We start from the raw sequence: 19,898 nt of genomic DNA on the forward strand, positions 1-19,898 counted from the left end.
ACTTGGAGTAAGACAGGAAATCTCAGTCTTCATTGGTCTAGCTTGCAACAGGCAGCACAAACTCTGAAGCATCTCACGCAACCAACATTAAACACAGGAGTGTTATTTGAGCTAGAAACATGCTTTCCTGGAAAGTTCCTTGCAAGGTCAGCCTCAGTCTGAAGAGGAAATTGAAATAAGGGTAATTTTAAACTACGATATCAAAACCCGTGGTTTCGTTAGCTTAAGAATTTTCAAATACAACAGAAGAGTGTTTTCTGCCTTTACTTCTGACTGTATTTACAGCAAAATGCTCTTAAGTATCTCTCTTTATGTATAACTCTTCCTTAGTTCAGCTCTACTTCAGAGGAAAATGCTTTTTGGCAGCACTCAAAACTGTATGACTTTATTTTAACTAACCTGTGACACAGCCTGAGGCAAAAAAATCCTCGCAGTGTTTTCCAGGCATTTAAATCACTACCGTCTCTTCCTACATCTCTCAAACATTACATATTTTGATTATTGAAAAAACAAAAACAAAAAAATCAACAACAGGTGATCACACCACCACAGTTGCAACTGAAGCACATCAGGGATAATCCACATGGCACAACAAGGAATTCCCACTTTGCAAATTTTTTACTGACAAATCAAACTCAGAAATTTTACAAAAGTACTCTTCAGGATGGACACGGTTCTTACATTCATTATTATTTAAAGCATCCCCTAATGTAAAGCTTTGATGATCATTCTGCACATGGGTTTTCCATGGTTTTCTGTTGGTCACTCTAGAAAAACTTTCCTTTGTTGGCTGACTGAAAAAATACAATGATGGATGAACAGATGAATGTAATTTCTGAGCAGCTGTAAAGTCTTCATAACTTCTAGAAAACAAGTGTCTGCTCCAGGACACTTTATCCCAAGAGACACCAATAGGCTGATGAGAAAGATCAGGACAATGTTTAGTTTGTTCACGTGCATCACTTTTCATGATGTTACCCCTTGCTCTTTCAGTTTTCCAGCACTCTTTTTGAATGATAGTGTCATCTTGAATTCTGCTTTGCGAAGAAGAAGGGCTAAAATTGGGACCAGTTATTTCAAAGCCTTCACTTAAGCTTAGCTGCTCATAACTGCTCAAATGCTGATCTGAGTCTGTGCTTTGAAACACACGCCCTTCTCGGAGAACTGAACTACTATTTTCCAAAGAGGAGCTTTCAGGATAACTGTTTTTCAGAACGTTATCATTCTGAGTGTGGGGGTCAGACCGAGAAAGCCAAGACTTGATCAGACAAAGCTCTTCTAGACCTCTGTGCAACACCTCCACGTTGCATGACTTGAGCTCTCGGCAGCAGGTCCACGTGCACATCAGATCTGAAAAGTCCTTATTGTCTACAGAGTGCTCAGATGAAAGCCCTGAGAGTTCATCACTGTTTCCTAAATCTGAAGCCCACATTGGCAGAAACAATCTTGAATGAGATTTCCTGTAACAAAACTAACAGAGCTCCAGCAACAACAAGTTTTTTACACAGCAACACTTGACATCCCAGGGTTGCTTTCTCCCCTTGACACATTTCCCCTTATGTTATTGGCTAACAGTTCCCAGCTCTCCTACAAAATGCAAGGGGAGGAAATTCCTCCTGCAGTTGAATAAATGCTAAATGCAATCTGACTGCCACTGTTGATCTCTAATGTCTATAGTACACATATTCAAAACTTTAGATTTCACAATTATTTTGCATGGGACGATTTATAGTCGATCTCTCTATTATTTTAAACATGTTTCTTTCCCCCCCTAAATGCTGAAACCCAAAGGAAGACCAAAATCACTGCATTTCTAACAGGTTACTTCTAGTTAAAAAAGTTTTCACTTTTCAAGGGCATTTATAAGAAAGACCCTCCTCTCCCAGTTCTGCACAATCATTCAAAACGTCCCACACATGGATGACAGAAGATGTAAAAGTGATACAAAACATAAGAACTTTTAGAAGAACCTTACCAATCTGTAAGTGGTTCTGCCTTGTTTGGCTCTTCTAAAATGCTTGACACCATCCTGACCATATCGGGGCCATTGCCAGAATAAGGAAGATTTATCTGGGCACTGGAAAGTAAAAATGCCAGCATAAGTATAGATAAGTACATATTTCCTTCTTTTTTTTTTCCCTACTAAGTAAAACATACAAAAAGAAAAGTGTTAATTTAACCTTTCACTCACATTAGCATTTAGTGTGCTGAATTTAAAACATTCTCAACACATATATATCAATTTCTTCCTGCATTAGTGAATTCCACAGCCTAAAACGAGTAGAAAGTTTCCTTCAGAATTCCTGTTTGGCATTTCTAACTGGCTTCACATGACATTTCTCTAGCTGCTATGTTGAAGAGACAGGGGCACCAAAAGATTTTCCTCTTTCCAATCAATGCTACTGTTTTACAGAGCCCAACACCTCTTCACATCGTGACTCTCTCCTTTGTAGTGTAAATATGAACTCAAAATCTTCTTCACAGTGCAATGATGGAGCACTGGAGCTGCACAGAGAGGTGGTGGAGTTTCCTCCTCTGAAGGTGTTTCAAGACCTGTCTGGATGCCTACCTGTGCAACCTGGGCTAGGGAGTAGCTTTGGCAGAGGGGTTAGACTCAATGATCTCTGGAGGTCCCTTCTAACCCCAACAGTTCAGTGGTTCTGTATCATTAATTCAAACTTAACACGCTAATTAAGATGCTGTATGTTGCTTCAACAGATTTCACTGTTCTTGTTCAGCTCATTCATTTCTGCCTCCCTGAAGCTCTCAGCTTTCCCCTGGTGTCAGCTTATCCAAACAATTACACTGCTTGCTTTGCTACAGAATTATTCATGCTGCTATCTGCAGATTAAAAAAGCCCAGAGCTGTGAGATAAACAATCAAAACTGTTCGCTTTGCTAATCTCTTGCTACAGTGAGGATTAGCCACTGATGCTTTACTAGCTTTTAAGACCTCTCCAATTTTAGCTCCTCTGTAACATGTGCATCTCCCTTAACTGCTACCTATCAGCATCTCATGAACCTTGGAGTTCCCTCTCTCACAGCCTCAAACCCCCTCTTTCTTATTGGTAAGTGACTGACATGCACACACACAGAAAAAAAGAGGAGCTGTTGACTCCCTTGGATATAGAATCATAGAACATCAAGTTGGGAAGGATCCACAGGGACTGTAGAGTCCAATTCCTGGCTCCACAGAGGACCACCCCCCAAAAAAAATAATCAAACTATGTCTGAGAACAGTACAGAGACTGTCAGAGAGATCTTGACACATTAGAGGGGTAAGCAATCACCAACCACATGGAGTTTAACAAGAGCAAGTGCTGGATTTTGCACCTGGAATGAGGCAACGCTGGCTCTATTCACAGGCCAAGGGATGAGAGGCTGGTGAGCAGCCCCACAGAAAGGGGTCTGGGGGCTCTGGTTGGCAGCAAGATGGATCTGAGCCACCAGCCTGTCCTGGAGCCAAAAAAGACCCTATTTCCATGAGGGGGAGACCTCAGAGGGAATGGCACGGAGCTGTGTTGGGAAGGGTCAGTAGGGGTGAGGGAAAGGTTCTGCCCCAAAGGGCAGTGGGCACAGCCCCAGGCTGACAGAGCTCAGGGCACATTTGGACAGTGCTCTCAGACGTGGGGTTTGATTCTGGGGTGGTCTTGTGCAGAACCAGGGGCTGCACTCTGATCCTCATGGGTGCCTACCAAGCTGAGGTATTCGCTGGCTCTAAATAGTAGATATCTGACACTAGAAATGCTAGCAGCAGCAGCATGGGTAGCAAGAAGAAAAGGTACCATGCCAACCTGCACCAGCCAACCAACCCCCCAAACAAGGCAGTATTATATTGCCATCATGTGGTACCAGGAAAAAAAAAGAAATACTGGGAAGCTTAATATTAAAATACTTTTTTATGCATTTCTAAAGCTGCAATAACTGCAACATTACAATTTTGATTGCTGTACACAATACAGCCATACAAGAATATATTTGAAGGAGAGAACAATTACTGTGGGGGGGTGTACTGTAGTTTCTATACTGTGAAGCAATCATTCCCTGTTTCTCACAGTGCTTGTGTAATTCACGAATATGCAAAGTCACTCTTCTGCAGAGCTGGCCTACCAAAATCAAGAAGCCTCAATGCCCTTCTCCATACCTTTAATAATCATTATACTGAAACCAGGTTACCAGAAGTGCATGCAACAGGCAATATCTGGAAAGAGCAAATTCCTCTGGGGAAATAAAATTGTTTCTGGTTTTACCTTTACTCCTCGATGAGGCTCAAAGTGATATACTCCTGGAAAATGATAAATAATTAAGATTTCAGAGGTTACCATAGAGGACTTCATGGAAGTCCAGTGGAGGGATGAAAAGGTAAGACAGCTTTGGTCTTAGGATTGAGAATCCAAGAAAAGTGAAGTCTGTTACACTTTAATGGAAACCCAGCAATCCTTCCCTCTCTAGAAAGCACTCAAAAATTTTCCTGTTTTAATTAAGGGGGAAACAGAGCCTTTTTCTCACAAAAGGACATTGATCTTTTACTCCAAGAAAACAAAAATTAGCTAATTTTAGCTGACATTTAAGACCACTTATTTGTTCTTAATACATCATTCACATTAATGCACGGTACAAATCAAAAACGACTTTGCATTCAGCCAGCATCCAATACAGTGATTTTTATTTCTTTTTTTTATATAAACTCGCACTCGAGGGCTTTACTTCAAGGGCACATTGGGCAGGCTGGCATATTTTCAAGAGCAGCAGTGCACGTATTTATGTTTTCAGCAGCAGAGGGGTGCTGCTTCCACCTGACCTGCATCCAACACCGTATCGCTCCTATTTTATATTGTTATATATTTTATTTTATATATTTTATATATATAAATATATATATTTTATATATTATAAATTATCCCTAATTTAATTTCCTACAAATTATTCTTACAAAACTTTTAAAAGCTTATATACCTACGTACACAAAAGCTGTGTGTGTGTACGTAAACATACCGTCTCTTGGTGCAGTCTTGTAAAGAAGTTTTGGTGCCAACATCTTCTCCCCGTGCTGACCAGTGACTGTGCAGGCAGGAGGATTCTGGGCTGGTAATTGCTCCTAGTAACGGGGAAATTAATTGAGCATCCATCTTTTCTTTCTATTTACCTATGTTGAATATGGGGGGGAAAAAAAGTTAGATGATTAGGTCAATGAGAGTAAAGGTAGCAAAGAAAAACCTCTTTCATTCCTTGAGCTAAGTATTTTTTCCAGGAGAATGTAACATGGGAATCACCAAAACACAGTCTAAAACTCACTCCTTTCCTTAAAGCTTGCTTCCCTGCCTTGAAACAGTCCAAATTTGATGAATTTATGAGGCTCCTAAAAATAAGCAAGTAAATAATAAAGATTTACTACGCAGTAACAGGAATTCTCTGCAGATTTCACATTGCAGGCATTCACACACCAAGTTCACAATCCCAAAGTCTTCTAGCCTATGACAGGAGATGCACACGTCCCAGGCACAGACATCACTTCTGAGAAAACAGAGCAGAGCAATAACCAGTGTTAGATCCCTGTAAACACAGGACATTCCTGCAAAGAGCCCAGTGCAAGCAGGGGGTGACATCTGTCACCATGTTTTACTCTGTAAACTTTAAGAGAAGCAATGTTCCTCTTTCACCTTCAGCCCCCAAATGCTACAGTAAGCTGCCACCACATGGCCCATCAGTGTATGGATAGCAGGGCCTGGAAAAAAATGGAAGAAACTCACAGATAAAATGACTAGAAGTTAAGATGTATTTATCCACTAAGATCACTTCTGAGGCCATGAGACCACATGGAGGTGGTCTAACTATCCCCAGCTTCATCTGGATGTGTTAGACAAAGATTCTCAACAAAAGCAGGGTTAAAACAAGACCAAAGAAGGACATGGTGTGTGTGTCACTGCTGTAGCAACCCCTTCCCAGTAAGCAGCTCTGTGTGTCTATCCACGTCTCATCACACAGAGACAGAAGAGTGCAGCAGTAGAAAGTTAATGGAAAAGAATTTGCAGAGCTGCTGCTAGCACATGTCCTGTGTGTGCTCTTGTTTACTGTGGTACCAAGCTCTCACTTTTCTGCTTCTAAGATAAAAACTGCACTGTTACTTGGAGCCACATTTATATGCCCAGAATTGCCATCACTGTAAGACAGCATTTGCTGCTGGAGAAGCATCTCCAAAGCCCTTACCAAGCAAATAGGGAAACTGACACTGACTGGATGAAGCTGTGTGTTAAGTCTCTCTAGAGCCTCTCTAGAGGTGTCATTTCAGAAAGCAGGAGCTCATCAAGGCCAAAACTCTAGTAATAATTCAGTGGCATCAGCAAGAACATGGTCTTCTTTAGCCCATGGGGAACCAACACGCAGAGATAAATTATGCTCCTTGGCTAAAAGACAAAATACTTCTGCATAGATTAAAAATAGGATCTGTAACTAATGGATTTGTCTATTATTTTCAGGGCCATTAGTCACTGCTAATATGAGCTGTGCAGGTTGATGTGATTAAAGCTCAGCAGAAGAAGTACTTCATGTACCCTGGACACTGCCTCATCTGTTAACACTTGCAAATCACAGCTCCTAAACAAGTGGGAAACTAATCTGTGCTTTGTAGCAAGCTGCATAAGAAAGGAAAAGGTGTAAAACAACATGCTGTCTCCCACAGTTTGCTTTATTTTCAGAGTTCTTCACTGAATTTCAGAGTGATACCTTCCTTGTCAGGCTGTGCAAAGGGCTGCCTGCAGAGACACAGACAGCCTTCATTCAGAACTTCTGCCTTAAACAAAATAAATCAATGAAGAAAATGCTGTCTCCACCTAAACCAAACAGCAGCTCCTAACAGTCTCCACTTGGATTCCTACTTCATTCTTTCCACCCCGAAACCACTGCTACCACTAAATTAGACCATCTCTGAAACCTAGATAGGCCATCTCAGCAGATTTTTTTTCTTCCTTTCAAAGCATAACAAAACACAGCTTCTGTGAAACAGAAATATGCATGTGCTAAGCTCCGTACCTGTAAGATATCTTTTATCTAACACCTTTATGAAGCTATATAGTATCTTCAGGTGGACACGGAGGGCTTTTAAATTCTGAGAAGCTCAGAGGGGTAAGTAAACTTGAGCACTGACCAAAAACATTGGACCTAAATCAGGAAAAAGTCCTTTTACAGCCACTTCCCCTAAAACTGGAGGAACAAGTCGTTACAGAGAACTGGGTACAGATACTTCGGTGCAGATACTTCCAGTAAACAGCTGTCAAATTTATTTGCAAAGTCAGTAAATGACAGCACTGCACAGTACTGTTACTCCTTCACTGAATGTATTCTTCCCTGATTTATTGTCTAGACAGATATTTCATATTTTTAGGGGCTCCAGAGTCCAACCCCACTGCCAAAGCAGCTCCCAGCCCAGGTTGCACAGCTCAGCATCCAGGTGGGTCCTGAACGTCTCCAGAGAAGGAGACCCCACCACCTCTCTGTGCAGCTCCAGTTGTGCAACCCCAACAAACAGCATACAGGACATTTCTTCAACGTTAACATTACAGATCTGCAAACTAGGGCTGTGATCCAAAGCCACAAGCCCTTCAAAAGGTGCAGTCCTACCGCTCCTAAGTACATTTGCACACAATGACATAAGCCTCCCAGCCTTACTCTGAAGTGGGAGAGGGCAGGTTTTGTTTATAGAAGACTCAACACACTAATCCCCAGTTGAAGAAAAACTGCTCACACAGCTCTGATATCAAGTTGCCAACTGTAAAAACAGAGAGCCCAACTTGGCTGTGAGATGTTACAGCTAAAGAAAGGTTTGATGAAAGCAGCTTGATCCTTAAATCAGCAAGCAGCCCATGACACAGCATCAAGCAAACAAACACACGCTAAAGCAGAGACACACAAGGGGCCTTTATGCAAACAGCAGCTGACTTTTTAACCCAACTGCTGATCATTACAACTCATCCAAGAGTGGCTTAAATATATTAAAAATAAGAGCGCAGGATGTAGATTGTATCCTTCCAGATATAGCATTCGTACTAATATACCCCCAGTAAATCTGTTTATTTAGGGATCCAACTTTCCAATTGAAGTTAGGAATTAGTTGTCCAGATGCACTGGAGTATGAACTATAATTTAACCTCCACTAAACAAAGACACTTTTCCAAAAGGTATTTTAAAGAGTTAAATTTAAACAGACATACAATTAAGCAACCAACAACGTCAGCATCTTACCAAAAAAAGGTCTCTGAAGTTATAAAGCAGCAAATGGGGCCAAACAGAGTTCTTTTAAATCAATAGTAGAATTAGAATATGCCATATACCGTTAGCGATACCTGTATCTTAACTTCATCAGACTACTAAGACAAGATAGAAAGATGCTTTTCCCACTTGGTCACCTCCTCAGCTTGAGAAATTCAAGCAATAAACAGAGAGGCCTTTAAGACTGCCAGCTTGAGCAAAGCAGGTCATGATGCTGTTTGACAGCTTTAAACTGCTTCTCAGCTGAAATTAATGGGGAAACAATCACCAGCTGGAGAAGTTCTTCAGTTTCTCCAAGTACCCTCAAGTTCCCCAACTGCTTTGTGAGGCTTGTGATGTTACCCTCACTAGAAAGCTCTGCAGTTTCCACACTGGGAGACCTTTGGAGGTTTACTCAGGTACCCATCATACGTGACCTCCTGCATGGCCAGATGCTAACAGCTCTGCTGCAAACTGCAGCATCACAGCAGCCCAAGCAAATGCTAAACAGTTCAATCACCAGAATACCACTACGTGGACGTACAATGGGAATTAAGTCTCTCCTCAGCTGTATAATAGCTGCACCGTACAGGACCCAATGCCCTCAGAGCAGTCTCCTTCTTACAGAGGCTTTCAGGAACTGCTGGCAAACTCCTTTGAGTTGGGAACTGTTTCCCAGATGGGAAAACGCACTCTGCTGGTTGTAGCAAGTGTGCTCACAATAAAAGGAGCTTCTAAGCAACTACCTTCTGGCGATCACATGCTTTCAAACCCTTCCAGTTGCAAACCCAACAACTGAGAGAGAGAGAGAAAATTTCCAAACCAAAAGCTGTGAGCTTACGTTAAGGAGAAATGCTCCTCACATGTACCACAGGGACCTTAGCTCCCTCTATGGTCTGTAGGAAGCCGGACTGTGTAAGGCCCCCTTGGTTGACTGATCCCCTAGTGTTGACCAGCCAGGTGGCTTCTGCCAGATGCTTCTCCCAGTGCTTGAATGTGCCGCCACCCATTGCTCTCAACGTGGTTTATAACAAGCCGTTGTAGCGCTCGATCTTACCAGCAGCTGGTGCATGGTAGGGGATATGGTAGATCCATTCAATGCCGTGTTCTTTGGCCCAGATATCCACAAGAGAGTTTTTGAAATGAGTCCCATTATCGGACTCAATTCTCTCTGGAGTGCCATGTCGCCATAGGACTTGTCTCTCGAGCCCTAAGATGGTGTTTCGGGCGGTAGCGTGGGGTACTGCATACGTTTCAAGCCACCCAGTGGTCGCCTCCACCATGGTGAGCACATAACGCTTACCACTGCGAGATCGTGGCAAGGTGATATAATCAACCTGCCACGCCTCCCCATATTTATACTTTTCCCATCGCCCTTCCTGCCAGAGAGGTTTCATCCTCTTGGCTTGTTTAATTAAGGCACATGTGTCACAGTCATGGATAACCTGTGCAACGGCATCCATAGTTAAGTCCACCCCTCGGTCTCTAGCCCACTTATAGGTCGCAGATGGCCTGAGGTCTCATGGGCCCACCAAGCTAAAAATAGCTCTCCTTTGTTCTGCCAGTCCAAGTCGATCCAAGACACCTCAATTCTGGCAGCTCGATCTACCTGATGGTTATTTTTCTGCTCTTCAGTAGCTCGATTCTTGGGCACATGAGCATCTACATGGCGCACCTTTACACCCAACCTTTTTGTTCGGGCAGCAATGTCTTTCCACAGTTCAGCAGCCCAAATAGGTTTACCCTTCCGTTGCCAGTTGTCCTGTTCCCACTGCTGCAACCACCCCCATAAAGCATTTGCCACCATCCAAGAGTCAGTGTAAAGGTACAGCATGGGCCACCTCTCCCGTTCAGCCACATCTAAGGCCAGCTGGACGGCCTTTACCTCCGCAAATTGGCTTGACTCTCCTTCTCCTTCGGTGGCCTCTGCAACTCGTCGTGTGGGGCTCCACACAGCAGCCTTCCATCTGTGATGCTTCCCAACGATACGACACGATCCATCCGTGAAGAGGGCATATGTCTTTTCATTCTCTGGTAGTTCGTTATATGGTGGGGCCTCTTTAGCACGTGGTATCTCCTCTGATGGAGATGTTCCAAATTTCTTGCCTTCAGGCCAGTCCATGATCACCTCCAGGATTCCTGGACGGTTGAGGTTCCCCATCCGAGCTCGCTGTGTAATCAGTGCAATCCACTTACTCCAGGTGGCATCGGTAGCATGATGGGTGGGGGGAACCTTTCCTTTGAACATCCAGTTCAGCACTGGCAACCAAGGTGCCAGGAGGAGCTGTGTCTCAGTGCCAATTACTTCAGAGGCAGCCCGAACCCCCTCATATGCTGCCAAAATCTCCTCAGTTGGAGTGTAGCACTCCTCTGAACCCCTGTATGCTCTGCTCCAAAATCCAAGGAGTCGGCCTTGGGTCTCTCCAGGAGCTCTTTGCCACAGACTCCAAGTGGGACCTTTCTCTCCAGCAGCAGTGTAGAGGATGTTTTTCACACCCTGTCCCAACCGAACTGGCCCCAGGGCCACGGCACGGGCTATCTCCTGCTTGATTTGCTCAAAGGCCTGCTGCTGTTCAGGACCCCATGCAAAATTATTCTTTTTTCGGGTCTCTTGATAGAGGGGGCTTACTATGAGGCTGTAGTTTGGGATGTGCATCCTCCAAAAACCTACTACACCCAGAAAAGACTGTGTCTCTTTCTTGCTAGTGGGTGGTGACATACTGGTGATTTTGTCAATCACATCTCCTGGGATGTGATGATGTTCATCTTGCCATTTTACTCCTAGGAACTGAATTTCTTGGGCAGGCCCCTTCGCTTTGTTCCGTTTAATAGCAAAACCAGCACCCAGAAGAATTTGGATTATTCGCTCTCCTTTTTTAAAAGCTTCCTCTGCTGTATCACCCCACACAACAATGTCATCGATGTACTGGAGGTGCTCAGGTGCCCCACCCTGTTCCAGTGTGGTTTGAATCAGCCCATGGCAGATGGTTGGGCTGTGTTTCCACCCCTGGGGCAAACGGTTCCAGGTGTACTGAACGCCCCTCCAGGTGAAGGCAAACTGTGGCCTGCACTCCGTGGCCAAAGGAATAGAAAAGAATGCATTGGCAATGTCAGTGGTGGCATACCACTTGGCTGCTTTTGACTCCAGTTCATACTGCAGCTCCAACATATCTGGCGCAGCAGCACTCAGTGGGGGTGTGACTTCATTCAGGCCACGGTAATCTACCGTCAGCCTCCATTCTCCACTGGCTTTACGCACCGGCCATATGGGGCTGTTAAAAGGTGAGTGAGTCTTGCTGATCACTCCCTGGCTCTCTAGCTGACGGATCAAGTGATGAATGGGGAGCAAGGAATCCCTGTTGGTGCGGTACTGCCGTCTGTGCACTGTTTTTGTAGCGATAGGTACCTGCTGCTCTTTCACTTTCAGTACCCCCACAACACACGGATCTTCTGACAGGCCAGGTAAAACAGACAGCTGCTGAATGTTGTCTGCATCTACAGCAGCTACTCCAAAAGCCCATCGGTACCCCTTGGGATCCTTGAAATGTCCCCTTCTGAGATAGTCAATACCGAGTATGCATGGAGCCCCCTGTCCAGTCACTATGGGATGCTTCTGCCAGGTTTTACCGGTGAGGCTTATTTCTGCCTCCAACACAGACAGTTCCTGAGAACCCCCAGTCGCTCCAGAAATATGAATCAATTCTGTCCCTTTATGACTCGGGGGCATCAGAGTGCACTGTGCACCAGTGTCCCCCAGTGCCTTATATCTCCGTGGCTCTGATGTGCCAGGCCATCTAATCCACACAGTCCAATACACTCTGTTATCCCTTTCCCTCCCCTGGCGGAGGGCAGGGCCCCTCTATTGGTTACCTGCAGTGATGGGAGCAGTTTCGTTGGTGGCTGATCTCTGCTGCAGTTCTCTCACCCGTGCTCGCAGTGCACGAGTGGGTTTTTTATGCCACTTCCTCATGTCCTCTCCGTTTTCTCGTAAGAAGCTCCACATGATGTAAATTACTGTTGCCAAGAGTGCATTCAGAAAAACAGATAACACAGCTGCCAGGCTGGCATCCTGAACATTGGTAAAGACCTGAAAAGAGTACCTGGAAACCAATCCAAATGCTGTATAATCGGTCACGTTAGCCAGGGTGTTGAGGCAGGAGGCATGTAACCCCCTCAGCACACTAAAGTAGCTGTATGCATACATTACTCCGGTGCTGAACATGAGGAGCTTAAAAAGACGCCAGCATGCTATGAGGTACATGAAAACCCTTAGTCCACTGAGCACCAGATTTACAATGGAGTACCAATACTGCACTGCCCGCATCCTCCACCAATAATTGTCACGGTGTTATCCGTGACAGTGACCCAAGGGAAACCGAGGAGGGAGAGAGGAGGGAAAAAGAAACTGCGTCAGTGGCCGCGGGAAGAGATGGGTCTACAAAAAAACAACAGCACGATCTGAGAAGGAACGGTAACTTCACTAAATCTAATAAAATTGAACAATTGAGAGAGAGATAAGACTTCCAAACCAAAAGCTGTGAGCTTACGTCAAGGAGGAATTGCAGGGGAAGCCCACGTGCTGAACCTCCACGGCAGCCCAGAGGAGCGCGCCCAGGCGTTTTTCCTCAATAAATAAGTTATTTTCCTATGACCCCATGCCTGAATTCAGACAGATAATGTTTCGCTCACACCACGTGTTCTTTCATGCTATGAAAGGATAAAGGAATAGCTTAAATTAAGACATCCACACAGATAACAGGAAAGGCTATCAGAGCCTTTTTCATCTTTAAATAATAACAAAAAATAAATAAAAATAAAAGCTATTCTGGTACGTTGATTGCTATCATACAAAAACAGATCGGTTGCTGGGACGTGTCATCCATCATCAGGCCAAGTGTTACTGCGAAGTCTTGAGACTGAAATAAAAGGGAAAGCATGGTGCCAGCAAGCTCCAAGGGAGTCCTTCCAAAAACCTCAGTTTATCCTTTAGCTGTGCTGAACCTGAAAACATACACTGCTCATCCTCAACAGTAACACCGAGGCATTTCCCGTGCTCCAAAATCCATCTTACAGAAGACAAGAGAGCTCCCAGCATCAGCATCATACACACCTCTGCAGCACTGACCCGTGATAACGCTGCTAAAATGTGCTGAAGAATTTTCCACAGTACAAAATCCCCCCCAAATATTAAGTCATTCCATACAGCCTCCCTGACATTGTAATCCATAGAAAATGAAGAAAATGAAGCTGTCCTTTCCAAACACCTCAGCCCTCACTGACGTTATCGCTGCTCTCCCTTTGGTCACCCTCCAGAGAGCTGTACTGGCATAGAGCAAAGGCAACCGTCCTTCTCTACATCTGCTGCAGGCGAATTTAAGCCCCCCAGTATGCTCAAATGTAACGTAGGAAGTTTCACGCTCACTACCTCACCCAGGCTTTCAGAAGAGCACATTTGCACTGACGTTGCCAGTAGCACAGACTGAATTCAAGTGTTAGAGGCAGCTTGATCCCCAGCCATGCTCTGATGAGGGATTAAGGAAACAGAGAAAGTCCAAACATTCCCAGCGTTATGGCAACACAAACAGTACTGGAGCACAAATGCTCTTCTTAACCATACAGATAAACCCCAACAGCTTCAAGCAAAGTCTGACAGCAAAACTTTGCTCTTCTGTTTGACCTGGATGAGGCGGAGGAGAGGGAATCCAGACACAAATGCACAGAATAAGAGAAAAAAAGTATGAATTATTTCTGCTAGCTTGAGAACATCGTGTTACACAAGAACAGGAATGCATTTCTGAAGGGCTCACTGTCTTTTGCTAAGGGTGGGAGCAGACAGAGCTGGGCTTCAGCAGCTTCGAAACAGCCAGGGGTGATGTGTAGGACTCTGCACTGCAAACCCTGGAGCGCACACACACACACACACACACACACACACACACAGGAACACGTGGTGCTCACGTCCACGCAGCTGTGCTGAAGATTTAAAATGCTTTTGGGAAAGCATTGGAGATGCTCACAGAGCCCTCAGTCTTCTCAGAGGCAAAGCTGCCACAGTTCTTACAAGCCACAGCAACGAACCCCTGCACGTGCTGACAAATGCAAACTGGTTTGAGTTTTCTTTCTTCTTCATTTTTGGGCTGAGATTTTTCAGCTGCATTCGGTCTGAGACAAAGCCCTGGTGTGGGTTTACCTCATCCCTGCAGCTGAACCGGGCACACTGGGGCAGTAGGTGTGACAAGCACAGCAAAGGGATGGATTTGTACCATAAAAGTGCCCCGTTCTCAGCCCGGGCTGCACTGTGCAACCATGCTCAGGTGTTCCTTGCAGCCTACCAAGTTTGGCAAGACACTTCACAGCAAGAAGGACATGGGCAGAAGGATATGGGCAGTCAGTAGTGGGGCAATCCCTTCCTATAAAGGCATCACATCACCCAGGCAGTGGCACTCCAGTGATTTATGAGATGGCTCTGCTTGTCCATAAGGAGCATGGATGGAGGGCTTCCTCCAACAGTGTTTTATTCGGGCTGTGTGTACACTGTGGCAACAGCACCATTCCAGGCAGGCTTTGTGCAAGGGATGGGTGAGAGGAAAAGCTGCTCCTGACAAAGCAGCATCACCACAGGCACTGCAGGCTCATATCCAGAGGATCCTGAAAGCATGAAGAACTGCACTTTTATTTTTCCAGCACAAAGTTAGGAATCCCAAAGCCATCAAGATTGGGTTGTGCAGAACACGTCCCTGGTCACCCACCAACCCTACAACCTCTTCTGTTGTCTGTCCTCACACAAGGTAGACAAAAGCTGGTCTCTCTGATCCAATAAAGCTTTAATGAGATATTTCACAGCAAGCAAAAGGAGTTTTAAACAACAAAAGCTTTTTTTTTTTCACAAGCAAGTCCTCTTCGCAGCAACAAAATGCACTTTGGATGTTCTTTATTACCAATACATACACAAGAGCTTTTTCAGTCACCTGCTCACTCTCTCATCACCCCCTTCACCACCCATGCCATTACCACACTGGACACGAGGCATCTATTGCAATATAAAAATAAATCAGCCTCCAATAAATTACCACAGGTTGAGAAGGTTAGTAAGCACAGAACCTGCCTGGCTTTGAGGATGAGACGGATGCAGTGCCTTGCTGAAACCTTCAGGAAAGTTCTACTGCTTTGTGCATTTACCTGGGTGTCCCCTTCATTTGTAACCGTGCAACTAAAACAGCAGCGGGAATCCTTCCTCCTCTGTAACTGTGCACACATTCAGGCACACATCACTAAGATGCCAAGACACAGACTGTTGTTGGTAACTCCATCAGTTAACACCATAGGGAAAACACAGCAAGAGATCATTCAGCCAAGGACCAGTACCCCAATACAACAGGCACTCCTGGGAGTGCCCTAAAGCACTTTATTTCTGTAAAATATCACTTTCCCCTCTGAAACAGTTGTCTGAGGGAATGAAGCGTGCGTGGCCAAGGTGAGCAGAGGAGCTTGGATGCAGGCTGCACTCCCTCTGCTGGCTCTGAAGCAGGGCACAGGATGGGGACATTTGTGAATCTTACCACATTTCCCATCGTGGGGTGACACATTAAGAGCAAATCCGAAAGCAGAAGATATTCCTCTTCCTGAACATAATTAGAGCACTGGGAAACAACAGCAAGTTTAACGAGAAGCTCAATGCAACAAATATTTTGCAATGAACACTTCAGCCTGAGCACAGCAACGATGGGCCCTATTCAAGGTAAGTGCAGCATGCTCCCCAATAAAAAAAAACATAATACCACAGATGGGATATTACAAACAGATTTCAGTGCATACAGTGGTGAAACTCAGGATTCAGCAGGAGTCTAACAGCATCTGCCATCCCCTAAATAAAAGTGGGGCACCTTCAGAAAAAGATGCTGTCTCCTGTGTCCCCTGTCTTGTAAAGGTCTCTCCACAACGTGTACCAGCGATCTGCTGCTGGTTTGCATTCGTGCAGTTTAAGCCAACCAAACACCACAAGGAACAGCTGAAGGCAGTCACCTTTCCAACCCTGTCACACAAAATATATTCTCAACAAGGCAAATGTGCACGTGGTGGTTCCTCACTTATTTGCTGGCAGTTTTTGGCCACCACTCGGGTATGCTCGCCGTGAGCTTCACTTTATCACCTGCTACGTTTAGGCAGAGTGGTTCATTTATATTAGCCAGCCTCAGCAAAGCTATGCCAAGTTCATCTCCTCCAGCTCGAAACTTGCCAGCTGCCTTTCCTGATTCAGTCAAGATTTCAGCCCCTTCAGGAACACTTTCCTGAGGAAGAGGAACTGAAAACTGCACGGGCACCAAACGCTTGCGAATGACACCCATGTGGTGGGTCCTGGCTGTTAGCTCCTGCCCAATGTAACAGCCTTTGGTAAAGCTGACACCATTCAGGTAGGCCAGGTTGGATTCCAGTGGGAGGGCTACTCCAGGAGGGAGATCTTTCACACCTTCAGGAATCCCTAGGGGAAGAAAGCAAAGAAACACAGTAAGATTGACAGTATTTCAGATTTCTGGAGCATTCTTCCTCTGGGTTGTAAAACCAGAGGTGAGAAGAAGCAAGGTGAAGTAATGAGCTTGTGACAGAATCAAGAAATTCATTTTCTTGGGGGATGAGCTGCTGGAGAGGAGCTGTGAGGAGAGGGACCTGGGTGTCCTGGTGGATGACAGGCTGGCCATGAGCACTGTGCCCTGGTGGCCAAGAGGGACAATGGCATCCTGGGGTCCAGGCGTAAATACATCGCTAGTTGAGCAGGGTTAGCAAAGATTACTTTAAAAGGTAATTGGAAAAACTGTCCTGAAACCTAATTTAGTGAAGCTTACAGCACTTCCCAGACACACTGGTGGAAATGCAAAGCACTCGGAGCAATACAGACTCCCACACAAAGACATCAACATTTAATGTCAATGGAAAAACTGTTTTTGCCTTCATCCCACGGGCAGACTTCAATGTCAATAAGAGTTATTTTCACAAAAGTAAGTTGGCCAACTGTCCTTGCCAAAGCACAAATGTGGTCTCAGTAGCTAAGACTGCTCCTTTTATGACCAGTGCTGGACCCAGTTTCTTGCAGCATCACACAAGACTAGTGCTGGCATTTCTGGGAGGCAGCATACCACCACAGTCCAGCCCACTCTGACACATTAACAGTTCGCTTTTCAGCACCACGTGGACTCAAGTTGCAGTCACTGTTTAATAGCAGAGGACCATCCTCTTTCAGTCTGCTAATGAATTTAATCCACTCTCTGTGACGACACAGTAAGATCAATGGGAGCTCTGCAGAGGCTTTCAGGATTGAGTTCCTTGTAAGATCAAACACACATGCCTTGGCCTCTGAGTTAACTCTGCAAATTCAGCTGTACATCTTAAGGAAGGTACATTGGAGTGTTTCATTTCCTTTCCTTAGTAACAAGGAAAACACAAACAGTGTAATATTCCAAAATAATTAGAATGACTCAAACCACTGAAGTTTCACAAAATCACAGAACTGTAGGGGTTGGGAGGGACCTCCTGCACCTCAGATATTTATAGATGTGGGTCAGATCCCCTCTGAGTCTTCTTTTTTCAAGGCTGAACAGCACCAGATCTCTCAGCCTCTCCTCATAAGGGAGCTGTTCCACACCCTTTATCATCTTTGTGGCCCTCTGCTGGACTCTCTTCGGGAGATCCTTGTATTTTTTGTACCAGGGAGCCCAGAACTGGACACAGTACTCCAGGTGAGACCTCACCAGGGCAGAGTAGAGGGGGAGGATCACCTCCCTTGACCTGCTGGCCACACTCTTTTTCATGCACCCCAGGATCCCATTGGCCTTCTTGGCCACCAGGGGAACAGTGCTCATGGCCAACCTGTCATCCACCAGGACACTCAGGTCTCTCTTCTCAGAGCTCCTCTCCAGCAGCTCATCCCCCAGGAAAATGAATAATTCCTGATTCTGTCACAAGACAGAGTTGTAAGTATTGGACCACTCCCATCCTCAAAGCAGCAAACAATTCCTGCAGTTATCACAAAGTTAAACACACCAACACACACCCCTGTGTATTTTTATTCCACTGCTTGATCTGTGGAGTTTGATAATGAGATCCTGACCATCAATTCGTTTAGCCCAAATCCAGTGACAGCGCGCAGAACAGGACGTGGCTTTACCTTGCTTATACCTGTGCCTGTGGTAATTCTGAATGCCTTCAATCCGACTTCCAGGGATAACCTCCAGCACATTCACTCCTGTCTTTATAATTATTCTCCAGCCCATGACTTCTGCTCTGGGGTCAGGAGTTAAAACCAGAGCCCGGTCTGCATATTGCCTGAGGGAACTGCTGATGTCCCCAGCGTGCTCCCCAGGGATGACAGCCCACAAGGAGAGGTTGTGGCAAGGGGCGATGCTGACTTTCCTCCGGATCTTGTACAGCATCAGATGTTTCTGCACGGTGTCCAGCACGCTGCTGTCACACTCCAGCAGGATGTGTGGCTCTTCTTCTCGACCCTCGTGAAGCCTGAAAGGAAAAGCAACACCTACGAGGTCAGGAAAGCCAAACACCCACCAATGGAGGAAGTGAAATACAAGAAGGGAGTCGTCAGCTGGATACAAGGATACAAGGCAAAGGTGATTTTTTGTTATAAGAGTGCTGAAGAGCTGGCACAAGTGGCCCAGGGAGGTGCTGGTGCCCTGTCCTAGGGCTCTGAGCAACTGACAGAGCCGTTCCACTGCAGGGCAGCGAAACCACACCACATTCTGAGGCCCCTTCCACCAAAAACCAATTCTGTGATTCGATTCCCTGATTCAAACAGGCTTTATTATCTCGATCCTGGTCTGAATCCACAGACCAACTTTAATTTTTCGTCCCCCCCCCCCTCACCCCAACCGACCACGCTCCCGTCTGCGCATGCGCTCACCTGTACACGAGGAGGTCGTAGAGGCAGCGGCCCTGCACGTTCAGCGCATGCGCGTACAGCGCGCGCGGCGGCCCCGCGGGGCCCTCCCCCGCCGCCACCAACCGCGTGACGTCGTTGGTCAGCAACCCCTGCAGGAAAACGGCCGCCTCGGCGCCCCGCACGCTCAGAAGCGCCCGAGCCAGCGGGAAACAGCGCCAGGCTCCGGCCCCGCTCCCGCCGTACCCCCGCAAACTCCGCAGCCCGGGCAGGCGGGCCGCCGCCCTCACCAACATGGCGGCCGGTTGTCAGGGGGGCGCGCCGCTTCCCGCCGCTTCTGCCGCCATCTTGTGTGTGTCGGAGCCACCTCGCTGCGGGGAGGCACGCCTTCACTGATTGGCCACGCCCCTCCCGGGTGGCCACGCCCCCGCGGCAGAGCCCTGAGGGTCGTTGCGTCAGGCGCGGTGCGGCTGCTGGTGGGAGCGGCGAGAGGGGAAGAAAGGGGAAAAAAGTGAAAATAAGAAACAGGAAGCCTTTGTTTTAATTCCCCGTGACCCTGAGTACGGAGCGGCACTGCAGCTGGGGTAGGGAGCGAATGGAGGCTCCGTCCCTGCTCTGCACTTGGGGCTCTCAATGGGGTGGTGGGGTGGTAAGATGCAGTGCCCCGTGGCCCACGGGTTGTTCCAGGGAGGACCTGGATTATTCGGGTTGGAAAAGACCTCTGAGGTCACCAAATCCAATGCCAGCCACCGTGCTCACTCACCACATCCCTC

At 46.2% G+C, this 19,898-nt stretch overlaps 2 protein-coding genes across 4 annotated transcripts; both read right to left on the bottom strand.

The window, feature by feature from the left end:
- Positions 1-568: 568 nt before the first annotated feature.
- LOC136053871 (uncharacterized) lies at positions 569-9,253 on the bottom strand. Its single transcript, XM_065744826.1, has 4 exons — positions 9,107-9,253; positions 4,995-5,137; positions 1,976-2,077; positions 569-1,460 (listed from the first exon to the last, which is right to left on the bottom strand). Exons 1-4 carry the CDS (start codon positions 9,251-9,253, stop codon positions 569-571), a joined length of 1,284 nt encoding a protein of 427 aa, XP_065600898.1.
- IBA57 (iron-sulfur cluster assembly factor IBA57) lies at positions 5,595-19,479 on the bottom strand. Of its 3 annotated transcripts, XR_010622690.1 has the most exons (4): positions 19,150-19,479; positions 18,403-18,749; positions 15,828-16,722; positions 5,595-5,605 (listed from the first exon to the last, which is right to left on the bottom strand). XR_010622690.1 is itself a non-coding variant. In XM_065744842.1 (3 exons), exons 1-3 carry the CDS (start codon positions 19,419-19,421, stop codon positions 16,331-16,333), a joined length of 1,011 nt encoding a protein of 336 aa, XP_065600914.1. In that variant the 5' UTR covers positions 19,422-19,479; the 3' UTR covers positions 15,519-16,330. The 3 variants fall into 3 exon arrangements, 2 of the variants coding, with proteins under 2 accessions (XP_065600914.1, XP_065600916.1); XM_065744842.1 differs by lacking the exon at positions 5,595-5,605 and having other exon boundaries at positions 15,519-16,722; XM_065744844.1 differs by lacking the exon at positions 5,595-5,605 and having other exon boundaries at positions 15,519-16,722; positions 19,416-19,437.
- Positions 19,480-19,898: the final 419 nt, after the last annotated feature.

This window comes from Cyrtonyx montezumae, unplaced genomic scaffold (assembly GCF_038088225.1).
Source record: "Cyrtonyx montezumae isolate F1298 unplaced genomic scaffold, pur_monq_1.0 scaffold_32, whole genome shotgun sequence".
In the NCBI taxonomy this organism is placed as follows: domain Eukaryota; kingdom Metazoa; phylum Chordata; class Aves; order Galliformes; family Odontophoridae; genus Cyrtonyx; species Cyrtonyx montezumae.

What these genes read in the sequence shown, in the direction of transcription:
- LOC136053871 (XM_065744826.1), bottom strand. Translation starts at nt 9,253, where the DNA reads ATGGGTGGCGGCACATTCAAGCACTGGGAGAAGCATCTGGCAGAAGCC. An exon ending in CTAAGGTCCCTGTGGTACAT is followed by an intron (nt 5,138 to 9,106) that starts GTGAGGAGCATT and finishes ATAGGTAAATAG; the next exon opens with AAAGAAAAGATGGATGCTCA. An exon ending in GCAGAACCACTTACAGATTG is followed by an intron (nt 1,461 to 1,975) that starts GTAAGGTTCTTC and finishes GTTTTGTTACAG; the next exon opens with GAAATCTCATTCAAGATTGT.
- IBA57 (XM_065744842.1), bottom strand. Translation starts at nt 19,421, where the DNA reads ATGTTGGTGAGGGCGGCGGCCCGCCTGCCCGGGCTGCGGAGTTTGCGG. An exon ending in TACGACCTCCTCGTGTACAG is followed by an intron (nt 18,750 to 19,149) that starts GTGAGCGCATGC and finishes TTTTCCTTTCAG; the next exon opens with GCTTCACGAGGGTCGAGAAG. An exon ending in CAGGCACAGGTATAAGCAAG is followed by an intron (nt 16,723 to 18,402) that starts GTAAAGCCACGT and finishes TTCTTCCCCTAG; the next exon opens with GGATTCCTGAAGGTGTGAAA.